The sequence below is a fragment of the Notothenia rossii genome (assembly GCF_949606895.1).
Source record: "Notothenia rossii genome assembly, chromosome: 5".
NCBI lineage: Eukaryota > Metazoa > Chordata > Actinopteri > Perciformes > Nototheniidae > Notothenia > Notothenia rossii.
In genome coordinates this window covers 70,981,007-71,008,202 of record NC_136903.1, presented here as the reverse complement: position 1 = coordinate 71,008,202, position 27,196 = coordinate 70,981,007, and the positions used below count along the sequence as shown (strand labels likewise).

General features: G+C 42.4%; 1 protein-coding gene across 1 annotated transcript; it reads left to right on the top strand.

The window, feature by feature from the left end:
• Window positions 1–549: 549 nt before the first annotated feature.
• Window positions 550–27,138, top strand: LOC307038600 (phosphatidylinositol 5-phosphate 4-kinase type-2 gamma-like; the record flags this gene model as incomplete). Its single annotated transcript, XM_079680118.1, has 10 exons — window positions 550–699; window positions 787–884; window positions 1,985–2,081; window positions 3,250–3,399; window positions 18,740–18,886; window positions 19,172–19,210; window positions 20,934–21,047; window positions 21,123–21,381; window positions 24,034–24,137; window positions 24,270–27,138. 10 exons carry the CDS (start codon window positions 550–552, stop codon window positions 24,348–24,350), a joined length of 1,239 nt encoding a protein of 412 aa, XP_079536244.1. The 3' UTR covers window positions 24,351–27,138.
• Between the last annotated feature and the right edge of the window lie 58 nt (window positions 27,139–27,196).

Genomic DNA, 27,196 nt, shown 5'->3' with positions numbered 1-27,196 from the left:
ATTTATTTATCATTTGTCACAAAATGATTGTATCTTAGTATTTGTGAGGAGGTATATGAAATGATAATGATGAGGATAATGACTATTATCAGTGTTAATATTATAAGTGGCCAAAAACATAACTCATTATGTTATACATCAAATAATCTGCAGTGATGACACTATAGTCCAAACATATCGTTGGCAAAAGAACCCATTTCAAAATAAAATCCATACTCAAGTGAAGTAGCTTTAGTAGAGTACTTGAGTTAAGCTAATGCTACTTTCCACCACTGAAACCAGTCACACATCACGTGCATGAGATGAGTAAAGATTATTTCTGAACATTGCTACATTTTATCGACTTTAATGCTGATTTAGTTCCGAGTTTTGTCGGTGTTTAGTTTCATAGTGGCCCTGAATGGAGCAAAGCCTGTAGAGCAGGAGGTGTTCAGTCAGCAGGTTGTTGCTGCAGAGACAGACTACAAGGCGGACTTTAGGCTACTTTACATAGACAGGACGCCACTACAGATACAGTTCACCCTGCTCTCAGACTGAGATACAGGTGCCATGTCTTCCCCCGGAGCCACCTCCAGCTCTCTGAGCAGCCTGGCGCCCAAAAGGAAGACCAAGAAGAAGCATTTCGTGCAGCAGAAAGTGAAGGTTTTCCGAGCCAGTGACCCCGTGCTGAGCGTGCTGATGTGGGGCGTCAATCACTCGGTATGTAGCCTACGTGGGTTTTTTAAATAATTTTAAAATATGTGTGAATATGTGTTGATTCACTCTTCATCCATTGATCATGCGCAGATTAACGACCTGAGCCACGTGCCTGTACCTGTCATGCTGCTCCCAGACGACTTCAAAGCCAGCACCAAGATCAAAGTCAGCAACCACCTCTTCAACAAGTACTGTGCTCCACCCAAATCTGTCCGTCTCATTGTAGGAACCTTCATCCTGCTTCCTCTGATTTGCACAGATTTATTTGGGCCCCTGATTTATATGCTGGCCTGTGCTTAAAGGAAATCGCAGTCCTCCCTTTAGAGAACAACAATGCTTTTACTGCAGTAACAATAACTTAAACACTGTTACAGCCATTATTACTTACAATAACTGCCCAAACAATATGATAATGTTGCTTGGCTGGGGGATGGTGCCAAGCAATGTCTGTCAATGTAATGTAAAATAATGAAAGTGTACACCAGCTTTGGGAATGCATTTTTCTTTTATTTACATATTTAAGACAAAACTTTGTTTAATGAAACCCCTCAGATCATGTTGCACTGGCAGAGGATGAGCAATAATAAGAGAAAGTATAACCACAAAAAGGCTTTTTTTAAATGGGAACTATATGAAAGCTGTGCTATACACTGCCTCTAGGTTCAGTTTCTATACTAATAGAGTGTAGAAAACTTGAGGCTTTCAATAATCCCTTAATCCATCCAGGAATCCAGGTTGTGTAAAGACTTATAAACAGAAGTGGGGAGAACAACACACTATCTTTTCTCAAGCTAAAAATTACTGTTACCTTGGTGAGATTAGTTCAAGTGTGTTTCATGGTGCTTGATGTAGAAAACACTTAAGTGAAACAGCAGGGCATAAAGAGATTTAAGTCAAATAGTTTGATAGTAACCCATGATGATTTCAATTTGGACAATCGAAAAAACAGCATATTGTAGCTTTTAGTGGTATTATATATACTACAAAGATACACTATTTGTGTTAAATAATGAACACAATTTGAATTGGTTACCGTCTTTGTTTGGATCAAATTCATTTTGTAAGAGAATGTCAGTCAAGCATAAGCTGAAATGTAATCATGTTACATTTGGGAACAGAAATAACACATTAGAAAAAAATGTATTCAAAAAATATGTCTTTTATGGAAACATTGCATCTGTTGTGAAGCTCCCAGTCAACAACAGTTGCTAATGATATGCTGAGTGAAGAATGCCGCAGCAGCAAAGTATATCAATCTGCATTGAATCCTTTTATGTTTTTCTTTCAGAGAGAATCTTCCAGGACAGTTCAAATTTAAAGACTACTGCCCGCAGGTGTTCAGAAACCTGCGAGAGCGCTTCGGTATAGAGGACCAAGATTATCAGGTAAAGCTTCAAATTCAATGCAAATCAGCACTGGATTGTGCGAACAAAAAACCATGGACAGAAAAAACAACACCTTCCCTAACAAGATCTAACTATATGGAAAATACAGACACAGTATTTCATGAACACTGAGCATAAAGGTTTTTCAGTGTGTGTTTTCTTAAAAAACAGACAATTTGCTGCATCAATTGAGCTGCTCCCTTCTAAATTTGCATTCCTTTGTGTGATATTTGCATGTGCCAGGTGGCAGACAGAGTCGTCGTCTGCTCCGCGCACATTTGCTTAGCCCACAATTGCTATGTGAGGCATACTGTATGTGCGCTTTAATAAATGTGCTGATAAATGCTTAGGTAACACTTTCTACAAAGACCATATCTATAATGTATCACTAGGGCAGTCTTAGTAATGCATGCATAATAATTCATGACTACTCTAACACAGTTAAAAGTCTCTGATGCAGTATATCAACAGCAATACAATATTATAAATGTGTCTTATTGATTATAAATTAAAGTGTCTTATGGATGCTAATGACTCGTTCTAAACTAGAGGTTGACTGATGGGGCTTATAATGTTATGACTATTTATACCGACCTATGCACACCCCAGTACTCAACTCATAGTCTGCTTTAGTACAGTATCAGAAGTGATCGTTGTATATGTACTGTACAGATGTATTGGTGCATCTATAATAATGTTTCATCAGAAAGTCATAATAGCTGGTGGTAAATAAAGTGAGACGCTTTTGCATGCATTTAATTTCATTAAATAATCTATGCAGAATTATAAGTGATTAGCGTCATCATAATCAATGATTGACCGATGACTATGAGGCTTATAGTTCCTTTTAAGTCTCATCAATAATGTTTAATGAATGCACTCTAGGTGTGGTCTTCATAGAAGTGTTTTTTCTTCACATTTGTAAAGTGATGCAGCAGATGTCTTGTTACAAAGTGTGCATAAACGCAAAATGCTTTCAAAGTTATAGTATGATAACAATAACATGAGTATGCCTTGTATCTTAAAATGTATGTTTGCTTCATAAATAGTGTTTCAGTGTAAAAACGGTTGTAAAACAGGACACTGGTGTAATGGAAGTGAAGGTTTTACTTGGCAGATGTATTGTTCGTTTCATCTCTCATGTTGCCATCCTCTCTCTCACCAACAGGTGTCTCTGGCCCGCAGTCCTCCACTAAAAGACGAGGAGGGGCAACGCGTGGAGCTGCTGCTGACATCATACGACCACACATTGATAATAAAAGAAATCTCCAGTGAGGAGGTGGAAGAAATTCACAACATCCTCTCTGAGTATCACCAGGTAGGATTAGGGGGGGGGGCGGGAGCTTATATGGTAGGAGGTTTCCTTTCACAGTGAGAAAAACATCATCCTATAGATCTACATTCTAGTTTGTGACTAGTCAGTATAATCTGAGGAAACATTTCATTAGTCACATATTTTTCCACTCCTTTGAATACCAGGAGCAAATGTGCTCTTTCTGTGATAACCCTGGTTGCCATGGTAAAGGTCTTTACAACATCAAAGCAATAGGACGAGCATTTGAATTTCAAACGGAGAGTTTTTTGACTAGCAGTAATGATAAATGACCAGCGCTTTCATTTCAATTTGAGTTGATAAAGATATAAGCAAACACATGCTTTCATGACTGTCTGCTTCTACTGGCCTTCATAATGAGAGATAAAAATGATAAACAACACATTTAACAGGAAATTATATTTGACATTACATTTTGGCTTAAAGAACTCTCAACATTTGAGTTCTGCTTATGGACTTGGTTATAGTTAAGTAATGGTTCCTTTAGTTTGTTGTGGATATTTTAAACTCGTCAATACTGTAAAGATGTACAATGAGAGTAATCAATAATAAACTGGTGAAAGCAGGCAGCGTTGTCTTTTAAGATCTTTATTCGAGGCGCCTCGAAGGTACATGTCTCACAGAGTATAGAGTAGTCTGCAGGAGTGCACACAGGGTATAATGTGTGTGTGTGTGTGTTTTATAGAGGACTGATTGCTGTGCAGGAAGTAAAAGATAAGACAACTACAGAAAACTATTATCTTACAATCCTCCCTTAGGGAGGGCCGGATTCTTCAGGTACGACCTTGGCGGGATGCTCCCTTGTGGTTCAACAGGTTGAGTTGCTCCAATACAATTTCTAAGCATAATATAATCATTTGGCTTTACCATATAAAGTAACATAAGAAATTGCCACTACATTCCCCCCTTTTGATCATATTTGATCAATCAAGAAAAGAAAACAAATGACAGGATAGACTGATATAACACATCAATGAATACACTCCATTGCTGGTTTAAGTAAACACATCATAAACATATCATGGAAAGTGGCTGTTTTTGTGGAGGACAGACTCCATATGTAGAAAGCAAAAGAATACTGAAAAGAGGGAATGGCAATTTTACACACAATTTTACAGTTCAGTGTCTGACTCTTCAGTGTCGGAATCAGTGGGGGCTGAATCTGGGTTGGTCATAACTTTGTCAATGGTTTGAGGTAGAGCGGTGTATTGTACGAATGTAGAGGAGATAATACTAGAAAAACATTTCTTCATGAGGGGACTACACAGCATGTACAATAGAGGAGCAAAGCTATGATGGTGAGGAGTGGCGTGACTATTCTGGCCAGCCAACCTTCCCACCCTCCCGATGTGAGCCAGGACCACCAGTCCCAGCCTATAGGGTCGTAGTCCACATCGTCAGCCTTCATGTCTGCCAGAAGTGCGTTAAGGTGTTGTATGGTGTCATGTTCTCTGATATGTCTGGAATGTATGTGCAACAAGAGTCTCCAATAACGTGACATAGGCCCCCCCTTGAGGCAAACAGGTTATCTAGAGCAAATTGATGTTGCGTTAGCATATTTCTAGTTGCTACCATAAACGGATTCAGTGCCTGAAAACCTTGAGTAACTTCGAAAGTGAGGTTTTCCAATCGTGTGTGTATTTTGTCTATATTATGAGCGTTATTCACGGAGCCCCACCAGGGGAACGCCCCGCTGAAACCCTTCTCGCCGTGAGATGTCATTGAAGCCCTCTTAGCCCTATGGTGGTCGGGATGTCTGAATTCTGGATAGTGGTGTGTAGTATGCATTAATGAGTCGAGAACGGTGATTGCTGGAGTCAAATCCACTAAGGTGCACGTGCCCGTCCAAAAGGGTGCTAAGACTTGATACAACTTGTTTCCCCACAGCCACACATAGTCTTGCGGAGCCCCTGCCCCAGCATCGGTAGGCCATGCTAGAAGAGAGGTATGCGTGACATTAGGGAATGCTTGGGACAAATTGATTCTATCGGGAAATCCTTTTACTAGACAGTCTTTGAGATTGAATTTTTCAGCGCTGCATGTGTTTTTTATGATACGAGTACAACCCGTGGTTGTGCCAAGGTGTAAGCCTATGCGGTTTTTCCTTCTACTAATGCAGACACTATGGGTAAGGTTTTCTAGACGGCTGGGGTGAATGCGTGCCACCGGGTCGTACAATTCGAAGGAGTTAGTCATCATCTCGGTGGAGTTTATTGCGCGCAGTGGGGCGTTCGCCATGTGCTCACATGGTGCTAGTGTAACTGCCATCTATTACATAGCAGATGTAGCCGTCTGCCCGCCCCAGCTTCCTAGGGTTGGGGCAAGGGAAGTAGTTACACGGGTCTAACTGCACTGTGCTATTTTCCTCTTCTCCCAGAGTAATGTTACCAATCCCTGCTTTGATAAGCCCCTTTGACCATACGGGTCTCCCGGATTCCCCAACGTACCTTTTTGCTACTTTGACTTTGATTAGAGGGTTGTGTACTAACCATGGATACATGAAGTATAGGATTATGGCAAACACAAAACCCATAAGGAATATGCAAAGGATCCACTCTACTAGTGTCCAGACCCTCCAACAGTTTCTGCATTTCTTACGGTTGCGTTGTCGTCTTTCCAGGTGGGCGTTAGCCAATTCTTGTCCGAGGGGTTCCATCTTCAATCACTCGCCAGCGATCAGGCACAAAGTTTATGTTGGTGTCGTCCTCTGCTTCGTGGATGTGTCTAGTCTGACTGAGCCCGTGCCTTCATGACCATGTCAATTAAACCCCACACCATGATGGCACAGACGAGGAACCAGAGGCATATGAAAAAGCACAGCTGGCCGTCGCCCATGAGTCTTGTGTGTGGTACTAGGGTGTATGTGCTGCGTGTGTGGTGCTGGTGGTGACTTGGCACGTCACTTGTCGTCGTCTGTTTCTACTGGACCGGCTAGACTGGGGCGGAGATGACAGCTTTGCAGTGGCTGGCGTGGACCCACGTGGCTCTCTCGGCGACCTTGACCGCTGTCTGGGTGACAAGAAGCACCTGGTAGGGACCTTGCCAACGGCTGGATCTCCAGCTCTTTCTCCGGAAGTCCTTGACCAGCACGAAGTCGCCTGGTTGGATACGGTGGAGTGGACCAGTAGCAGGGGTAGGTAGAGCTGCCGCTACCTGGCGTCTGATATCTGCTAAATTGGATGACAGGTTAACACAATATGACAACATAGCATCCTCACACAAAGTTGTGGAGGGGAGAGGACATCCTGGAGCCTTGATCCCAATCTGTGGAGGAGCTGCAAAAAGGATCTCAAACGGGCTGAGTTGACTCCGTGTTCGTTTCCGCATCCTCATGTACATCAGCACAATGGGCAGGGCTTGTGTCCAGGATAAACCTGTGTCTGCGCAGCATTTTGCTAGCTTGTTTTTGATTGTACCGTTCTCTCTTTCCACCGCACCACCACTCTGTGGATGGTAAGCACAATGCTTTCTGATGTCCATGCCAAGGTATTCTCCTATCTGTGCAATGGCCTCATTAGCAAAATGTGAACCATTGTCGCTAGAGATCTTGCTTGGTATCCCCCATCTAGCAATAATTTCCCTTAGTAAAGCTTTAGCCACAGCATTTGCTGTCTGTGCGTTTACCGGAAATGCTTCAACCCATTTGGACCACATGTCAACCATTACAAGACAGTGTTTCTTACCCTCGGATGGACTAAGTTCAATGAAATCCAGCATTAGGTGCTCAAATGGTCTAGTTGGGGGTGGGTGTGCACCTGTTCCCGTAACCTTTACCGGTCTACCAAAATGTTGCGTAATGCAAATTAAGCATGCTTCACAATGCTTTTGAGCTGTTACTGTGAATCCCCCCTTTTGATACATGATCCAACTCATGTGTCAATTTAGCAAAATGTGAGAAAAAATGCCTCGGGAGACATGGATTGGAATTTGGACCAACCCAGATGCTGAAGGTGGGGTCAAAGGTAGCACCAGCAGTTTTCCACTGTGCTTTTTCTGTTGGTGGAGCTAACTGCTGCATGGCAGTTAGTGACGACATATTGTCAGTGATGGAGGAAACAGGGATGTTAACAAACGAGTGTGCGTGTGGTGCGAGAGGAATCAGGGCGGCTGCCTTTGCAGCTGAGACAGCAGCAGCATTTCCTAATGAAACGGGGTCGGTGTTGCTGGTGTGTGCAGCACATTTACATACTGCGGCCTCAGACGGGAGCAGAATGGCGTCCAATAAGCCTGCAACTAGGAGATGGTTAAGCACTGGCTTACCGTCAGATTTCAGGAATTGTCTACACTTCCAGATAGCCCCAAAATCGTGTACTACCCCGAAGGCATAACGTGAGTCAGTGTAGATAGTTACAGATTTGCCTTTCGCCAAAGTGCAGGCCTCAGTCAGTGCTATGAGCTCTGCTGCTTGTGCTGAGAGGTGGCATGGGAGCGGTCCGGAACAGAGGACAGCAGAATCTGAAACAACAGAGAAACCCACCCGATTAGTGCCCACAGGGTCGCGAGAGGCAGACCCATCAACATACAAAACGAGGTCAGGGTTGGTCAGGGGTACATCTTTTAAGTCAAGTCTGGGAGTACATACAATAAGAAGCTCGGCAACACAGTCGTGTTCGTCACCGTCTTCTGGGAGAGGCATAAGAGATGCTGGGTTCAGAGTGGTACAGCGTTTGACTTCAACATTAGGCATGTCTAGCAGGCATGTGTGATACCTAAGATAACGTGCAGCAGAGAGGTGTGATGTTCTCTGTTCACAGAGAATGAGAGAAACAGCATGTGGAACCAACAGTGTTAAAGGTGCATAACCTACAATGTCACGTGAAGAGTTGAGAGCTTTTTCAGCTGCAGCAACTGCACAGAGACATTTAGGCAGGCCAGCAGCTACAGGGTCCAGCTTGGAGGAAAAATAGGCAACAGGCCTCTTTTTTCACCCATGATCTTGAAGGAGAACTGAGGTCATACACCCATTGCGTTCATCTACTGCCTGTGTAAAAGGCTTGGTAGGATCAGGCAGACCTAGCGTCGGCGGGGATTGGAGAGCCAGCTTCATGTTAATGAAGGCTTCGTCGGCTTCCGGCGTCCATATAAGGCGATCCGCAGGTTTCAAACCGGTGACATGCGTGATTGTACGGAGTGGCTGTTTGAGCGGAGAATAGTTAGGAATGAATGACCTGCAGTATGAACACATACCCAAAAATGACATCATCTGTCGCTTAGTGACAGGTTTTGGCAGAGCAGCCAATGATGCAATACGCTTATCTGAAAGCGTGTTTCCCTCTCCTGAAATGATGTGACCCAGAAATGTAACTGTCTTTTGCACATACTGAAGTTTAGACAAACTGGCCTTGTGGCCCTCAGCTGCGAGGTGTTGTAACAAGGAGATGGTATCAGCTTCACACTGTTCTGCTGTGGGTGCGCAAATCATGAGGTCATCAACATATTGTATGAGAGCGGTGCCTTTGGAAACTTGTAGAGAGGCCAAACTTGTACATAATGCTTGGTTGTACACAGTGGGAGATTCGCAGTAGCCTTGACACAAACGTGTGAATGTGTATGGCTTACCCTCATATTCAAATGCGAACCAAAATTGACTGTCTTTGTGTACAGGGACACTGAAAAATGCATTTGAGAGGTCTACAACAGTGAAAAAGGCTGCAGAGGCTGGAACCTGAGAGAGAATGAGATAAGGATTTGGAACGAGCGGCGCACGTGCATGTACGGCTTCATTTACAGCTCGTAAATCCTGCACAAATCTCCATTCGTCAGGAGGTTTGTCCCGGATCTTTTTAACAGGAAACACTGGAGTGCGTACCGGAGAATCATTACATGGAACAATGACCCCTTGTTTAAGCAGAGAGGTAAAAACTGTCCGGATGCCATCAACAGCTTCACGCTTTAATGGGTACTGGGGTTGGTTTGGGCGGTAGGTAGACTTTGGGGTGATAACAATAGGTTCGGCAGAACGGATTAGACCAACATCATATTTGTGAGTGCCCAGAGTGTCGGAGGCACATCTTTTAGCGCGGCAGGAAGCTCAGAAATATGAAAGTAACCTGAAAACACAGGCTCCCCTGGGCCTGGCACAGGGTTAACAGAATCATCCCCAATCAGAGCCAGAGTACGCAGCGCGTGTACATTACAGTTGACATCGTACTTAAACACATCATGTGGCATAGAGTACATGATTTGAGGTGTGTGTGTGGCTGTCCAATCAGTAATTGATTCCCAATCTTTAACGAATGGACCCAAATCCCTCCATTTATCAGTGGGGCCCCTTGCTAGTGAAATGTGTGGGACCGCCCCTGGGATTTGATACAGCTGGTGTTGTGCGGGTGTGAGTGTGACAGAAATAGCGCTGCGCAGCGAGCTCCAATACATCGTTTTAAGCATGATTTCATCATTCACACATTCCAACAGAAACTGTTCATCATAGTATTTGCATTTATCATCAGAAACACTAGCAGTGCAATGCAAATGAGGAGCTTCCATAAACACAGCCAGTGAGGAGACACGCTGACGGGCCAAACGCAACAGTTTCTGAGAATCAGGAAATGTTGCCAGCCACTGATACACATACAACAATTCTTCGTCAAATGCGAGTTTTTGGACCATCATAGGAGATGGTCGTCTGACCTTTAGACCCTCATTTGTAGAAATGAGATCAAGGCCAAACCAGAGGATCAGATCTCTGCCCAATAAATGTATAGGGCAGACAGATGACAGAAGAAAACTGTGTTTTACTGATGTGGGAAATGGATGGCTGGCATCACCGTTATCTCTACACTGAATTGGTACAGAAAACTTCTCCTTTACAGTCACACCAGCAGCTCCTATTGAGTGGATAAATCTACCACTAAATTTACAATTTGGCAAATCTGCCAGTTTTACCACAGAATATGTAGCCCCAGAATCAACCAAAAATGTAACATCAACACCCATGATAGCCAGAGTTCGTGTGGGAAATGTCTTAAATGCTGTTTCAGTGTCATATTTCAAATATGTACCCTCTTTAACCACAGGCATGTTTTCTAATTTTTCTAATGTATCAATAGCTTGCACGATGTGTGTGTGTGTGGCACTTCCCTGTTTTGATGCTGCAGGCAGAGGTCCCGTCTCACTCGACCGAATTCCCTCCTCTTCCTCCACCTCCTCCCGCGGACGATGTCAGTTTGAAGAATTGTCATTGTTTTGAGCAGATTGAGTGTCTTTCTTTTGGGTGTTCTTCGGACATTCAGCGATAAAGTGACCCATTTCACCGCAGTTGAAACAAGCACCATTATTGCCAGTGTAGTTGCCTCCTCGTCCTCTGCCTTTTCCTCTGAAACCTCCACTGCCTCGTAGGCCTACACCTCCCCTGCCTCTTTGGCCCCCCCTGCCACGGCCGTCTCCTTGGGGTTGGTGTGACCAGGCAGTTGTAACGGCTTGGACCATGGTCAGTTGGGCCTTGTCTTTTCGGTCGCGGCGTTTCTTGGCGTTTTTCTTCTTTCTCTATGATTTTTTTTAAGGTGTTCGGGCTGAGTTGTGTCCCCGTTTTGGGTGGTGTAGATGGAGATGCCCGAACAGGTGGAACTGCCTCTGCTGGATCCCCACCCATGGCACTGGCGTCCAGATGGTTTGGGTCTCGATACGCCAGGGGAGGTGGATGGACCTGAGGGTGGAACGGAAATCCGTGGTCGAGGAGAGGGTCCCTCGTACCTGTAAGAGACGGATACAGAGAAGTGGATGTCTGGTGGAATGGATTGTGTTATTTCGGACAACATTTATTTTCCCTTTTTCCTTCACTTTCATCATCCACCTTTATTTTCTTTATTGCCGAGGCCAACTGCCTCCTTTCACGGCATTCTGCTTCACCCTCCCAGTATTTTAACCACTTTCTGTGACTTTCTATCTTTTCCAACTCTTTTACTTTAATTGTACTCTTCTTTCTCATTCCATCTTCACACTCTTGTAATTTGTCCTTTAGGTCTTTGATTTTTTGTTTACTCAAAGATCCTCCCTTTGGAAATCCGAACATTTCCGTCCATATATTTAATTTAGACAGACTGCTTTCACCATATTTTGCTCGCATGACATCTAAAATTGGGCCCTCAGGAGGCTCTGCCCCCTTACTTTGCTTTGTCCCCATGGAGAAAGTCTTTAAGTGTTACCAAAACACCCCGTGTTACCAAAACACTATTTTTCACCCGTCGGTGATGTGATATTTGTTCCTCAGTACAAATCACACAAAAACTGATCGTAAAACCTTTTACGACGGATATACCAAATATCCTACGGATATACCAAATATCCTACTTTTGAGCAACCCGCTTAATAAATGTCATGGAGGTTAATTACGTTTTACTTTTAAACAATTAGAAATTGTACATCTCACCAGATATTTTAGAGGAATTGAGTTCGTTGGATCTCGTGAAGTCAATCAGTTTCACTCAGGCGCTGGTCCTCTCGTCCCGTAACACTTTCTGTCGAGGTAGAGGAGAATCCGAGGATCCCGGCGGCCAACCACCAGCGTACCTGGGTGTCCCCGACGGAGCTTTCAGAGATCCCACTCTTCTGACACCAATTTGTTGTGGATATTTTAAACTCGTCAATACTGTAAAGATGTACAATGAGAGTAATCAATAATAAACTGGTGAAAGCAGGCAGCGTTGTCTTTTAAGATCTTTATTCGAGGCGCCTCGAAGGTACATGTCTCACAGAGTATAGAGTAGTCTGCAGGAGTGCACACAGGGTATAATGTGTGTGTGTGTGTGTTTTATAGAGGACTGATTGCTGTGCAGGAAGTAAAAGATAAGACAACTACAGAAAACTATTATCTTACAATCCTCCCTTAGGGAGGGCCGGATTCTTCAGGTACGACCTTGGCGGGATGCTCCCTTGTGGTTCAACAGGTTGAGTTGCTCCAATACAATTTCTAAGCATAATATAATCATTTGGCTTTACCATATAAAGTAACATAAGAAATTGCCACTACAAGTTTTATTCCAAAAGACCCTTGTTTGTAAAAAGAAGTCCAGTTTTACTGAAGTCTATAAGAAAAAGAACCTGCTTCTCACTTCATTTGTTACCTCAGCAAACATATTCCTGACAAGTGCATGTTCTCACTTGCTAGTTTCAAGGCTTTTTTAATGCAACGTGATGTCTATTTTGTAAAAAACTGGAAAAAACAGTACATGCTTTTTAGGGCATGACTACCTTGTTATTGACAGGTCTCTACCACCGAGCTGTCTGTTTTTTTGTCTTAAAACTATAGGGCTGTCAGTCGATTAAAATAGTTAATCGCGATTAATCGCAAATTAATCGCACATTTTTCTTCTGTTCTAAATGTAACTTAGAGGAATATTTTTCAAGTTTTTAATACTCTTATCAACATATGAGTGGACAAATATGCTTTATGCTAATGTTTATTATCATTTGAACAATTACAAATATTCTCATGAATATTAAATACAACAACCTCTGAACATTACAAATATTCGCTTCAATTCAACCTGGGGGGTATACTACGAAGCAGGATTTTCGCTTAGCCGGCTAACTTCAGGGAAAACTCGGGGTTTCTGGTCCTACGAAGCTGGTTCTCTTTTTAGCAGGCTAGATCTCCATGGTAACTTATGCTGTGCGGCTAACCTGCCCCGGAGCAGTCATATTACAGGAGAAAGGAAATACAGAAAAGCTGCCGTTGGAGGAAAGACGGCCGGCAAAAATCACCGACTGTGTGAACGTGAACATTAATAGAATATCACCTTCCATCTTCAGAGCGATCTGACTATTATAACATTAGCGTTAACAAAGCTTACTTAAATATCTGCCACAATATAAGTAACCGGATCAGTAACATTAAGTACAGTCCGCGAAATATCACATCATGTATCATATATTTCCTTATCTGAATCAGCTGAGCCGTATCTGGCCGTGCAACACTTACAGTGTCACATACTGTATGCAGAAGTATGTGTGGAAATGTCGATCCTCTATTTTAATTTAAACAGCTCCTTATATCCGTTAGCGCAGCTAGCTAGCACTAGATGCTAACAACAATAATACACGTAAGGTCTCTCTCTCGCTCGCTCGCACCACACATACACACACCCTCGACCCTCGCAATGGCCATTCGGTGCCTGCCGGTGAGCGTGGAAGTGTGGTCTGCCACAAGCGGGAAGCAGGAGCGGGGCTGTCAGCATCAGCTTGTAGATGGTATTTTAAACTCGATGCGCTCTGAAACTATGGCGCGGCCGAGGAAAAAAAATACACATGCGTTAATCGCGTTCAAATAATTAGTGGCGTTAATTTGAGTTTGCGTTAACACGTTATTAACGCGTTAACTTGACAGCCCTACTTTAAACCTTTCGCAGTGTAATCAAAAATGGTTGTTCAATGTTTCATTGTAGGCTACATTGCTCCAGCGTCCTGTGTCACTGCTGGTTCCAAAAATAAACAAGATGGCAATGGCCAAAATAACAAAATCAAGGCTTCAATACAATAGTCGACAAAGTCCAAATTATGTGTGACATTACAGTGACTCTGACAACACCTTATTTACAGTCTATTGTTGCTATTGTGGTGACTCTAGTTAACCATAATTCCCTTTTGGGTCACAGTTCCTACATGGACCTGGTTTAGCGTAACACCGGAGATATAGGTTGCCAAGCTAGAGCTAGCAACGCACTCTAACTTGACTCTCCTCACTGAGTACATGTCTGATACTACTATTGCTTGATGGAAAATAAAGCGTGGAAATCCCTTCTAAATACTCCGCCTCCGACTCCTTCTTACCGGCACTACACTGGTGACCCTGAGTTTTTCGAGATAGTTTCAGAAAAATTTTTGAACATGGCTGAACGAGATGTTTTCGTTAAGCTGCCAGAGTTTTGGGAGCATGCCGCGGAGGCATGGTTTGCACACGTGGAGGCTCACTTCGCTTGCAAGCATCTCCACGACGAAGATTTGAGATATTACCACGTGGTGGCTTCGCTGGGGGTTTCTACTTCAGCCAGCTTAGTGGGTTTCATCGCAGCACCCCCACGCCTCGGCAAATACGAGGCTATCAAGGCTTTTCACCTGAAGACAGTTGGTTTATCGACGAGAGAAAGAGCCCGCCAAATTATGGACATTCAGGGCTACCCGAATGATACATTCTGGGCCTGGATTATGCTCGTATGGCGGCGGACCAGGTCACCGACTCCGGCGTCCAGAGTCTGAAGACAGAGAGCGCTGGGCTGCGCCTGGAGGACGTGGTGTTCGGCGACGCGGGCATCACCCTTCTGTGCGACGTCTCTACGGGCCTGTCACGACCGGTCGTCCCCGCCAACTGGAGGCGTCCTGTTTTCGAGGCGGTTCACGGCTTGTCTCATCCTGGCGTTAAACCTTCGGTGCGCTTGGTGGCCGCGAAGTTTGTCTGGCATGGGCTGAAAAAGGATGTAAGAGCTTGGGCTGGGGGGTGCGTGGCTTGTCAACGCGCTAAGGTGCACCGCCACACGAAGGCCCCTTTGGAGCGGTTCCTAGTGCCAGAGAGGGTTCCTAGTGCCGCACGGACTTTGTTTATCTGTGAATTCTGGGGGGGCTTGTGTGGTGACTCTAGTTAACCATAATTCACTTTTGGGTCACAGTTCCTACTAGGGCTGGGCGATATGGTCTCTAAATTATATCGCGATATTTACTGACTATATCGCGATACACAATATATATCGCGATATTCTGAAATTTCCTCTAACAACACTTTTTTTATTTTTATTTAACCCCTTGATGTTTACAGTTTACATTATGATTCTAGTAGTCCCTGCAACATATGTCTGCATTAAACCATTGTTATTTATTCTGTCTTCATTAGTGGTTTCTATTAAAGCGATTTTAACCAACACACAAAAAAAAAAAACTTAGAAAAAAGGGAATGTAAAATAATGAGACAAATGTGCGGTCGATCATAAAGTTGAGTTGAACAGTATTTATTCAATACATATTAAAATAAATGTAGGCCTACCCTACATACATACTGTTGCCTATTTCTATGGGCAAAAACAGAGCTCAATGAAAAAGCGCAGAAACCCTTATACATATCAAAACATATTGAAAGTGCAATAATAAAGTAAAGTCACTGTCACTGGACATTTTTATGTAACATAAATAAAAGGACTTTTTAGACATTTTAAGTGCATCTTTTCTTTTAAATCAACAAACCAGTGCATGATGTCAAACTGGTTTGGTCAAAAACTATATACAAAAAAATAGCTGCATTTTGTGCAAGATTGTGCCATGTCTGCAGTCAGTACTAACTGCTTATCTACAGGTTTTGTGCCAAAAACACAAGTCTATCAACTGTGTCGGGTTTGAGAGATGCTCGATGGCATGTAACTATATTCCCACATGTACTGAATAATCGTTCCGATGGAGAACTGGTGGCGGGCATACACAGATACGTTTTTGCCACTTTTTTCAAGTTTGGGAACATTTCCTCATGGGTCTTCCACCACTGCAGGGGATCTAATTCACTGTCAGCATCGACAGATTGATAGTAGGCAGACAACTCTGTTTCAATCCGCTCTCTATGTGATGATGTGGCAGAGGATGTTGTTGCCCTTTTGAAGAAGCTTCCAAGGGTTTTCTTTTTTGGTGGCTCTGATACTGCTGTTGCTTGATGTTGTGAAGCAGATGACTCAGCTGTACCCTGGTCAGACTCAGACAGCATTGCCTCCATCTCTGATATGGCTCTGCACTTGGTTTCCTCTAGCTTGTCTTCCGCTATGTATCTTGTTTTGAACCTGGGATCCACTAAGCCAGCCATGTCCAGCAGGTCGTTGGTGGCAGGGTCATCAAATTTCTCCCTCAGATAGTCCAGGATGGAGACTTTGATGGACTGAGTAAGTGCAGTGTCATCATCCTGAATTGCCAAGATGCTGGAGTGGAAGAGATGAAGCACAGGCTTTACATAAGACACTGTAACATAGTCTTCCCCTGATAACACGTCGGTGAATTCCAGGAGGGGTTTTAGGGCCTTGAGCACTGACTCAAGGACTTCCAGGTCTTGCCAGGTCAGAACCAGATGCCTTGTTTTTTTGTCTGCGGCCAAGACTTGTGAGATAGCTCGCTCCTGCTCCAGCACTCGCTCAATCATTTTGGCTCGGGAGCCCCACCTGGTAGGAGACTCACTGATCAGCTGGTGTGCATGTAAGTTTAGCTCTTGCTGTGCTGTTCCAAGATCTCTCCTCTTTTTCCAGCTGAATGAGAAACTGCTCACTACCTTCTTGCAAACACCAACAGCACGATCGATGCGGGAGTCTTTCATGCTTCTCTCTGACAATATAGACAAAGAAACAGAAATCCAACAATTCAGTCAATCAGCGTGGAGTTGGCACCCATAATATTTTTGGCAAATATTTTTTAAATACAGCACAGTGCAAAAGTCATAGGCACATGTAATAACAAAAAAGTTAACTGAGAAAGCATAACAAAATTATTAAATAAATGGTTACAAAATATCACAAATAATTACCTTGACTGAGTAGGTTTATCTACTGACACTAATACAGAAAGAAAAAACCTTTGCAGAGTAATGTTTTTACTAATCAGTCCTAAATCTTAGTCCGATTTTAAATCAACCTAGGCCAAATAGTGTGTGGTTGCATCATGTATATGAATTGCACAAAACGTTATGAAGTATTCTTAGTGTTTACTAGCAGGCTGTTGTAACATCGCTGATATTAAAAAAATAAAAGAGGCAGACAGATAGCCTACTCACCAATTGCGAGGTGCAGCCGGTGGCCAAAACATTGCAGTCTTTTCCACTTATTGAGGCTCACAGCTTTGACGATGTTACTCCCGTTATCTGTGGTGATACACACCTGACGAGCCTCTGGTAAATTCCATGATAGGAGAGCCTCTTGTAAACCTTGCGCTATTATCTCGCCTGTGTGATCCTCCGGAAAAAAGGACGTTTGGAGGCATGCAGCCTTCAACTCCCAGTTGTCGACGTAATGAACGGTCAAGCGGAGATATGGCTCACAGGTTCTACTGGACCACAAATCTGTAGTCGTAGAGAAGTGGGTCACATTTTCAAGCTGGTTTGTCACTTTTTCTCTCACTTCAACGTACAAGGCTGGCAGAGCTTTCTCCGCAAAATATTTTCGACCAGGCAAGTTATACTTTGGGTCAAGTGTCTTCACGAGTTTTTGAAAACCCGGCTTTTCTACCACACTGACTGGGGCCATGTCTTTGGCAATGTATTGAGTCACTGCAGCCGTGATTTCTATCCATTTTGAACTTTTTTTGTCATACGGGACTGATTTCGAAAAAGAAGAAGCCAGAGTCATTTGTATCCTGGCTGGTTGCTTAGGCGTTGCTTGTGTGGAACCAGATATTGACATTCTGAGTTTAACACACTCTTCATTTTGTAGTGGATGATGGATTTTTAGATGTTGGAACAAATTTGAGTTACTACTACCTTTGGCGGCAACGGATTTGCTGCATATTTTACAGATTACCGTTGTTTGAGAAACGTCATCCTTATGGTAACCAAACCACCGCCAAATTACGGACCCAGTGCTGTTCTTTTTTTGAACAAGTTCGTCAGCCTCGGCACCTCTATCTTCCATAGTCGTTCCGTTTTTTAAATTAACATGTTGTGCTAAGGTTTAAACCATTTAAACTAGCTAACCTTCGCTCTCCTCAAAACAAATGCCTCTCACTGTGCGTGTGTGTGCAAGTTGGGCGGGGCCTGCGTGTGTGCCTGCGTGTGTGACTGTGTCTATGAGGGAGAAAGGAAAGCTCACTTTCGCCGCGGCGGGAAACTGATTTGACAACGTAATACTCGATGTTCACGATGTGTTCATTTACGACATCGCATGTAGTGCAATCCACGATGTATCGTGTAAACTCGATATATCGCCCAGCCCTAGTTCCTACACGGACCTGGTTTAGCGTAACACCGGAGATATAGGTTGCCAAGCTAGAGCTAGCAACGCACTCTAACTTGACTCTCCTCACTGAGTACATGTCTGATACTACTATTGCTTGATGGAAAATAAAGCGTGGAAATCCCTTCTAAATACTCCGCCTCCGACTCCTTCTTACCGGCACTACACTATCCGTATTCTTCCTCTCTGCTTTTCTTGGTGTTTTTTTTGTTTCTTTTGCATGACTTGCACCTGTGTACAATGTAATTATCTGAAACCATTGGCAGGACTTTGCATTGCACAATATAAACAAAACAGTGGCACTCTCAAGTTTCCTGGGCTTCCAAACATTTCTTTATTGTCTTTTTTATTTACTTATCGCACTGTGTTGATGCATCCTTGATTTCCCCAAGATTCATTGTCTTTTCACTGCTGTTCCCTTGTAGCATATCGTCACGTGCCACGGCAGTACGCTGCTCCCTCAGTTCCTGGCCATGTACAGAATCACCGTGGAGAGCGAGGACACCTACCTGCTAGTAATGAGGAACATGTTCAGCCACAGACTGCACGTACACAGGAAGTACGACCTCAAGGTAAATCCTGGCTTAAACTGATGAGGATTCAGAAACTACTATCAGTATGGACTTTCTTTTGACACTGGCATTGTGGGCTGTTGAAGCATCTGTAGTCATTTTCAACTCAGCTCATTTTGCCACCTGACTGCTGAATGTTATGTAAAACACTGACTGACAATGGTCCTGTGATTGATTGAACAGAATTACAGTTTAAGAAGTTATGTGTGAATACTGTATAGTGTCTGTTGTATTTTGGCTCAATAGTTCACTTTTAGTGAATATGGGCGTCTTTTCTTTCCTCAGGGGTCCCAGGTGTCTCGTGAAGCAAGTTTTAAAGAGAAGGTGAGATCGAGAAAAGGTCGAATGATAAGCTCTAGTAAACTCCACATTCTTATAACCAGTATAGAAACCCCCAAGCTATGTATCATAGCTTAGGCTCAGAGAGAAAGTGCTGCAGGGATGATGTATTTTTGTAGGTCAACACAGAGGTCAGCATAGCACTGGTTGCCTAAACGGAAAGCCAGGTTTGTTTCGATTATTTCAAAATAACACTCTCCGGCAAACACAAGTGTATGATAATGACAAAAAAAAATATCAGCAAGATAATCTTCACAAATGAACACCACTTCATTTTCAAAGCATAATACCAAACTTATGTGTGTAACCAAACCCTCTACAATTGACAATGTAACATGACGTGGAAGATGCTTACTTAATTACAGTTTTTAAAACACTTTCCTGAAGCACTTTATCTCAAATCCTTATTTTACTGGCAGCATGGTGAGGGCTAAGGATGTATTAGCCCTCACCATAGGCTACTGATATTTCACCCACATGATATTTCCCCCACAATGGATTTGAACTTGCAGAAACTTCAGTCAGATAAAGGATCAATGAGTCAGGCCGTAAATAAATTGTTAACTAAACAACCACATTCTCTCGACCCCGGGGAAGGAGAAGGAGTAGAGGGTTAACAAGTGGCTGCTCTTTCGGTCGTTTTGTTAACAAGGGAGGGTTGGCATCCCACTCATTGCCAAATGCCTACAACGATGTTTATTATTGGCAGTCTGCTGAAGGAATGCAGTCAGGTTTGATTTAAATCATTAGCATAAGTGTTGTCTTGTTTAAAAACTGTCTGTTGATATCAATGCCACAGAGAGAAAAGGTAATGTATGACTCATATCAACCTGTTCTCTTTAATATAATTGAACACAGACTAATGAAAACAACTAAAAAGATTTTCTGGTCTTAGATTCTTTAAAAAAAGAGTACATCATTGATTTAATACTGCACTCACATAAAAAAAAAGGCTGAATCCTCAATTTCCCATAAAGTAGCTCCTTTCAGATATTGTCAACTCAACCGTTTTTTCAGGCTCGTTGGTATTTCTCCTGAAGATTAACCAGACGTTCATGTTAAATTGCGCAGTGCCCCTTTAGCAGTCCCCCAAACCAGCAGAGTGAAATGTTAGGAGCCTGGTAGGTGAAATAATTATATTGAGATGTTAGAGAACTGTAATTAAATTGATAAAAGGTCAATTAAATCTATAACTCTTTGTTGCATGCTAAACGATAACAACGTAATGAGATGAATTGGCTGCAGCTGAGCCACGGGCCTATTTGCAGGTGTGGGCGTATGTTAATTTCCCCCCAGTTTGAAATGCTGTATCTCTAACAACAACAAACCAGAGGAATACTGTATGAAATGTGCGACTGAGGGCAGAGTATGAAATCACATTCCCAATATTTTATATAATTGTTATTGTTTTTGATATATATGAGTTTAATATTAAATGTTCAGATAAATTTGCACAGAAATCCACTTAGCAAATAGACTTTAAATAACATAAGAACCCCTATGTTTGGCTTGACCTCAATAACTAGACTACAAAATAGCTTGGTAAATGGATGGAGTCTAAATAACTGCAGGAAACCTTTGATCTTTCCAACTGTGTTCATTAAAACAAAATGTGGGGTATGATTATTTGACATTTATGTTGTTGGAAATTTATCTATACGCTAAAATGTACATTTAATGTTTGATTACCATAGCTCTTTATTTCCAGATGAAGGAGCTTCCCACTTATAAAGATGTAGACTTCAGGAATAAGATGCAAAAAGTGTATGTGAGCGCCGAGGAGAGGGAAAAGATCATGGACAAACTGAACAGAGATATCGAGGTAAGAAAACTGTTGGAGAAGCGACCATTGTTTTCTCATACGTAACTTGTTCACATGTATGTCCTCTCACTGCAGTTTCTGGTGCGTATGAAGATCATGGACTACAGCCTGCTGCTGGGCATCCATGAAGTTGAGCGGGCCGAGAGGGACGAGGAGGACGAGGAGGACACGGAGTCGTCCTATGAAGAGGAAGAGGTGGAGGAAATCGGCCTGGCTCACGCTCCGTGCTCCACCTCACCTGAGGGTATCGGGGGCTACACGAACTCCTTCAAACCGATGGGCCCTGGCGAGTTCGACCCTTACGTGGACGTGTACGCTATTCAGAGTGCTGTGGGTGAGTCGGGACAACTGAGATATCTCTGCTGAGTTTAAGTAGGTCACAGGAGCTCTGTGCTGTTATTAGAGAAGTCTCAAATCTGGTATTTCTGGTAATTGTTATATTTAAAAAAGGAAAACATATATTTTGTTTGTAATACTTATGACAATATCATAAATATTAAGTCATGTAAATTATGAAGTAAATAAATGCTTGTGCCTTAAAGGTGGGGTAGGTAAGTTTGAGAAACCGGCTCGAGATACACTTTTTGTTATATTCCATGGAATGCTCTTAACATCCCGATAGCAATGAATATCTGAAGTGCTTTGACAAAAAATCCATAAAAAATGTAATCTGTGGAAGCCGTAGTGCTGCAAAAAGCACGACCAATCATTTTAGCCGGCCCGGCTAAAATAACTGGATGGCCTACCTGCCTGTCAGCCTTCCATCTGTGCACAAACTTATCTCGTGCCCTCATGGCTCATTGGTCATGTGCGCGTTCGTGTGTGTTGGAGGAGGGGCTCTGTAAGGAAGTGGCAGATTTTCTCCGGTCGTGTATTTTCAAATTCTAGCGCACTCGAGCTGGTTTCTCAAACTTACATACCCCTCCTTTAAATAGTTACAAACTCTCTTTGCACCTCAGTCGTATAAATTACTTGTTTTATTGTTGTTTTTTTCTAAAGATATTGCAATTATTGATAAGATATGATAAGATAAAATAGACCTTCATTCATCCCCGTAGGGAAAAAACGTTTGCATAGAAGCAACAGAATAAGAGTTCACATAAGGATTACAGGACTGTCTCAGAAAATTAGAATATTGTGATAAAGTTCTTTATTTTCTGTAATGCAATTAAAAAAACAAAAATGTCATACATTCTGGATTCATTACAAATCAACTGAAATATTGCAAGCCTTTTATTATTTTAATATTGCTGATTATGGCATACAGCTTAAGAAAACTCAAATATCCTATCTCTAAATATTAGAATATCATGAAAAAGTATACTAGTAGGGTGTTCAACGAATCACTTGAATCGTCTAATTAACTGGAAACACCTGCAAGGGTTTCCTGAGCCTTGAAAAACACTCAGCTTGGTTCAGTAAACTAAATCACAAGTATGGGGAAGACTGCTGATCTGACTGCTGTCCAGAGGACCGTCATTGACACCCTCCATCAGGAGGGTAAGACACAAAAAGAAATTTCTCAAAGAGCAAGCTGTTCACAGAGTGCAGTTTCAAAGCACATCCACAAAAAGTCTGTTGGAAGGGGGAAATGTGGCAGGAAACGCTGCACAACCAAGAGAGATGACCGCAGCCTTAACAGCATTGTGAAGAAGAGTCGCTTCCAGAATTTGGGGGAGCTTCAAAGACAGTGGACTGAAGCTGGAGTCCAGGTATCAAAAGTCACTGTTCACAGACGTGTCCGGGAAATGGGCTACAATAGCCGTATTCCCATGGTCAAGCCACTTCTGAACTCAAGACAACGGAAGAGGCGTCTGACTTGGGCTAAGGAAAAGAAGCACTGGACAGTTGCACAGTGGTCCAAAGTCCTCTTTTCAGACGAAAGCAAGTTTTGTATTTCATTTGGAAGTCAAGGCGCCAGAGTCTGGAGAAAGGCTGGAGAGGAGCAAAATCCAAGTTGCTTGAAATCCAGTGTGAAGTTCCCACAGTCAGCGATGGTTTGGGGAGCCATGTCAGCTGCTGGTGTTGGTCCACTGTGTTTCATCAAGCCCAGAGTAAATGCAGCTGTGTACCAAGAGATTTTAGAGCACTACATGCTTCCGTCTGCTGAAAAGCTCTATGGAGATGAGGAATTCATTTTCCAGCATGATCTGGCACCTGCCCACAGTGCCAAAACCACCAGTAACTGGTGTACTGACCATGGCATTACTGTCCTCGATTGGCCTGCAAATTCCCCTGACCTGAACCCCATAGAGAATATGTGGGGTATTGTGAAGAAGAAGCTGAAAGACACCAGACCCAACAATGCTAATGAGCTAAAGGCCGCTATTGAAGCATCCTGGGCATCCATAACACCTCAGCAATGCCACAGGCTGATTGCCTCCATGCCACGCCGCATTGATGCAGTAATCCGTGCAAAAGGATTCCCAACCAAGTACTGAGTGCATTAATGGACATTTTCAAATGTTTGATTGTGTTTTGCTGTTATAAATCTTTTTTTTTTACTTGGTCTGAGGAACTATTCTAATTTTTTGAGATAGGATTTTTGAGTTTTCTTAAGCTGTATGCCATAATCAGCAATATTAAAATAATAAAAGGCTTGCAATATTTCAGTTGATTTGTAATGAATCCAGAATGTATGACATTTTTGTTTTTTTAATTGCATTACAGAAAATAAAGAACTTTATCACAATATTCTCATTTTCTGAGACAGTCCTGTATAAGAATAAAGTAAAAAGGAAAGTAACCGTATGAATAAAAAAACTAAACAATAATAACATAAGGTAGCTGAATTTCCATAAAGACAGTAGTGCTTAGATGTTAAAGCTTTGATTGTGGAGCCTGATTGTCATCCAAATCTAGTGAAAGTCTGATATTGTGTCACCCCTCGTTGTAATACACTTGAACCTCATTTAATGCTGGGATGCAGTAGATGAGGGCATGTGTGCATACAATTGGCTGAAGGCTGTGAATCCCTCCCATGTAGGTGCACCGCAGAGGGAGGTGTATTTCATGGGCCTGATTGACATGCTGACACAGTACGACACCAAGAAGAAGGCTGCTCACGCTGCCAAGGCTGTCAAACACGGGGTGAGAGGTTTAAACGGATTGGTTGGCATATTCTGTCTTTACATGTCTATCCTGTGAAGTGTTAAGGTTTGCTTTCATTTTTATTCAGTTTTCTTTAATAGACTGTGTCTGTGTGTATTTGTATTTATGCAGGCAGGAGCAGAAATCTCCACAGTTCATCCAGAGCAGTACGCTAAACGTTTCCGGGAGTTTATCACTAAGATCTTTGCTTAGTTCAATGATTCAGTAGACTCCCGTCCTCATGTTATACAACAGGAGTCTCATTACGCAATACTTATACAATCTAGAACCAAATGAAGACACACTGAACTTGTATTGTTAATCTTTAAATTATCTACATATCTTTTACCCTTAATAATACTATGAACTGAAGGACTGTGCATTCATTTTGAATGAGGATCAGGCTTTGCATTCAGGAGTAAATGTCTTCTTGGCATCTGGTCTTTTTTAATGGGTTTTCTCTTGTTTTCATTTTTTGGCAATACTCCAGCCCCCATCACAGAAGAAAAGCTGAAATGATGATAAAACATATTAACACAATAATTGTGGCAATTCTCTTTTGCTGCTGCTCGGGAAAAGTATGTAAATTTTGTTCTTGATTATTAATTTATGTCTGCCCATTTTTTCTACTAGTGACAACACATTGCAACACAAGAATAATTTGGGCAAATATACACAGTCTGAATTGGGAACAATGCATTATTCATCTCATTGTCAGCCCCAATGTGTGATTGAAGCTTGTAATAAACAATGTTATCTTACTAAAATGTTGCCATATGCAAAAATGTAAATGAATAGCACTAAAACAATGATTTAAAGAACTGCCAGCTGTTGAACATTGCCTAATACTGACAGCTTTTTAAAGGGCCCATGTCATGCTTTTCTGGTTATTACCCGTCCCCTTGTGTGTTATGTAGCTTTTTATGCATGTAAACGGTCTGCAGAGTCAAAACCCCTCAAAGTACACCCTGTAGCGAGTAAAACTCTAATACACCTCCCCAAAACGCCTCGTTGGAGATTTCTCATTTTCCATTACTTTCTTCCTGGTTTCTGTGACGTGTGAACACCCAAATCAACAACAAATGACCGTATTGGCCCAAATGGACCAATCCGTGGAGCACCTCACACACCAGGATCCCTTGTCTAACTAACAGGGAGTCCCCTTTGACTTGCATAGAGTAATAGACGAGTTGGCTCTCCGCAGACCCATTCTCACAGCGTTCTAAACCTTTTTCTTACTCAATATCAAGCCACACTTATTGTTTTTACTTCAGCTGTGAGTGTTTGTGTGTGCTCAGGATGAGTTTCGCTTGTTCTCACTGTATCGCCGACCCGTAAACCTGTCCGCTCCTCGCAGCAACGAGCCTCGCCGCAACGTCCTAACCAATCAGAGCACACTGGGCTCACGGGGGGGGGGGGGCGAGCTCCAACAAGCCGTTTAGGACATAGAGTGAATACACATACTATACAGAGATGCTGTATGAGAAACCAATGTTATTTTGGTAAATTGCACAATTTAAATCTATTCTAGTAGACCTCAACAATGGAAATATGATCAGTAGAAATGGCCATGACATGGGACCTTTAAAGAATTACCATTGTATGATATTTAGCAGTCTCGCAAAGCCAATCCATTGGAAATGTTGTTTATCATTGATGTATTCTAAATTATGATTTGATGAATATGTGCTATGATCACAAAAAGTAAACAAACAAAAAATTGCACCACTGCCATTTTTGGTGAATGAATTGGTTAAAAGAATCTGCTGAAGATTTAAATAAGAGGATGAATGCCTATGTTTTGATAGCCTGAAACTGAAAATAGTTACTTGCACAGCTCCAGTAATGCTGAGGGCAACGCTCCTCTCCTCTCTGTGTTAAGTATTTACTGTGTGACATAGCAGTGCAATGCTTCAGTGGAAGACACACACAGCCTTGCATCATCTGAAAGGCACCGTAGCACACAAATTATTAAGCTGTAAATCGATCAAAGGGCTTTTGCCAAATCGTGTTGCTTAGATCCAGCCTTACGTTGTATTTCTCATTTCGCCTTTGATTGCAATGAACAATTAAACAAGAAAATGTACCCACATGAGTAAAGGATAAAAGGAATCACAAACTTCGTATTTGTAAAAGAGAAGGCAAGTTAAAGCTCATTGTGAATCATGGCAGTACATGTATTCCTCTGAAATGTATTCTCGGAGGCAAAGCATTCATTTTTGTCCTTATTTAGTCCCTCTGCCCTGTCCCAGTCCTCCTGGCACACATTCTCTCAAAGAGTCTCCTGAGATTATCTGAAGGTTTTCGCTTTTAATAAGTGAGTGGACAAACATGGCACCAAAAGGCTCAAGCAGTGATAACAAACTAAGTTCTAGATACATTTTTGACAGTAGTCAAACTCACCCCAAACCAGCAAACAGTCAGCACTTTATGGCCCATGACATCTTAGTTTTATTTTACAGAAACCTTGTCTCCAACTATGTCTGTAATATCTGCAGTACAATATTCACACGTTAAGTCCAAGTAACTTTCTGTCCGAACACATTTGACACTTTGAATTATTGTCTAAGCTGAAGTCAGCTTCTACTCGAGAGAACATTGTCTCAGCAATTTACAGCCCATATTGTGTAATACATTTATATTTTCAGTGCTTTTAGATCCTGTCCCTCCTCCGAAACTGCTTAGTATGGATTCAGATTTCACACGGGTGCTGCTATTGCTGGATTTTCACTGCAGTTGTCCACACTATTCATTCATTGATCATACTTCTTGACCAATTCAATAACACATTTATCATATCGGTCCTCTCACATGGTGAAAATCCTTCCTATCTGAATTCTTTAACACTGCATTCATATTTTTAATATGTGAATTCTAGAGGACCTCAGGGCTCTGTTCTTGGCCCCTTTGCCTTTTCTCGTTATAATCTGTCTCTTGGCACAATAATACAGTCATCGAATCACATGTTGCTGTGTGTGTCAGTAAAAAGCGGTTAAGTTCTCAGATTTGTGCGTTTCCTTTCTTTCCGTTTGGTACTTTCAGTTCAATAAACCATAAGC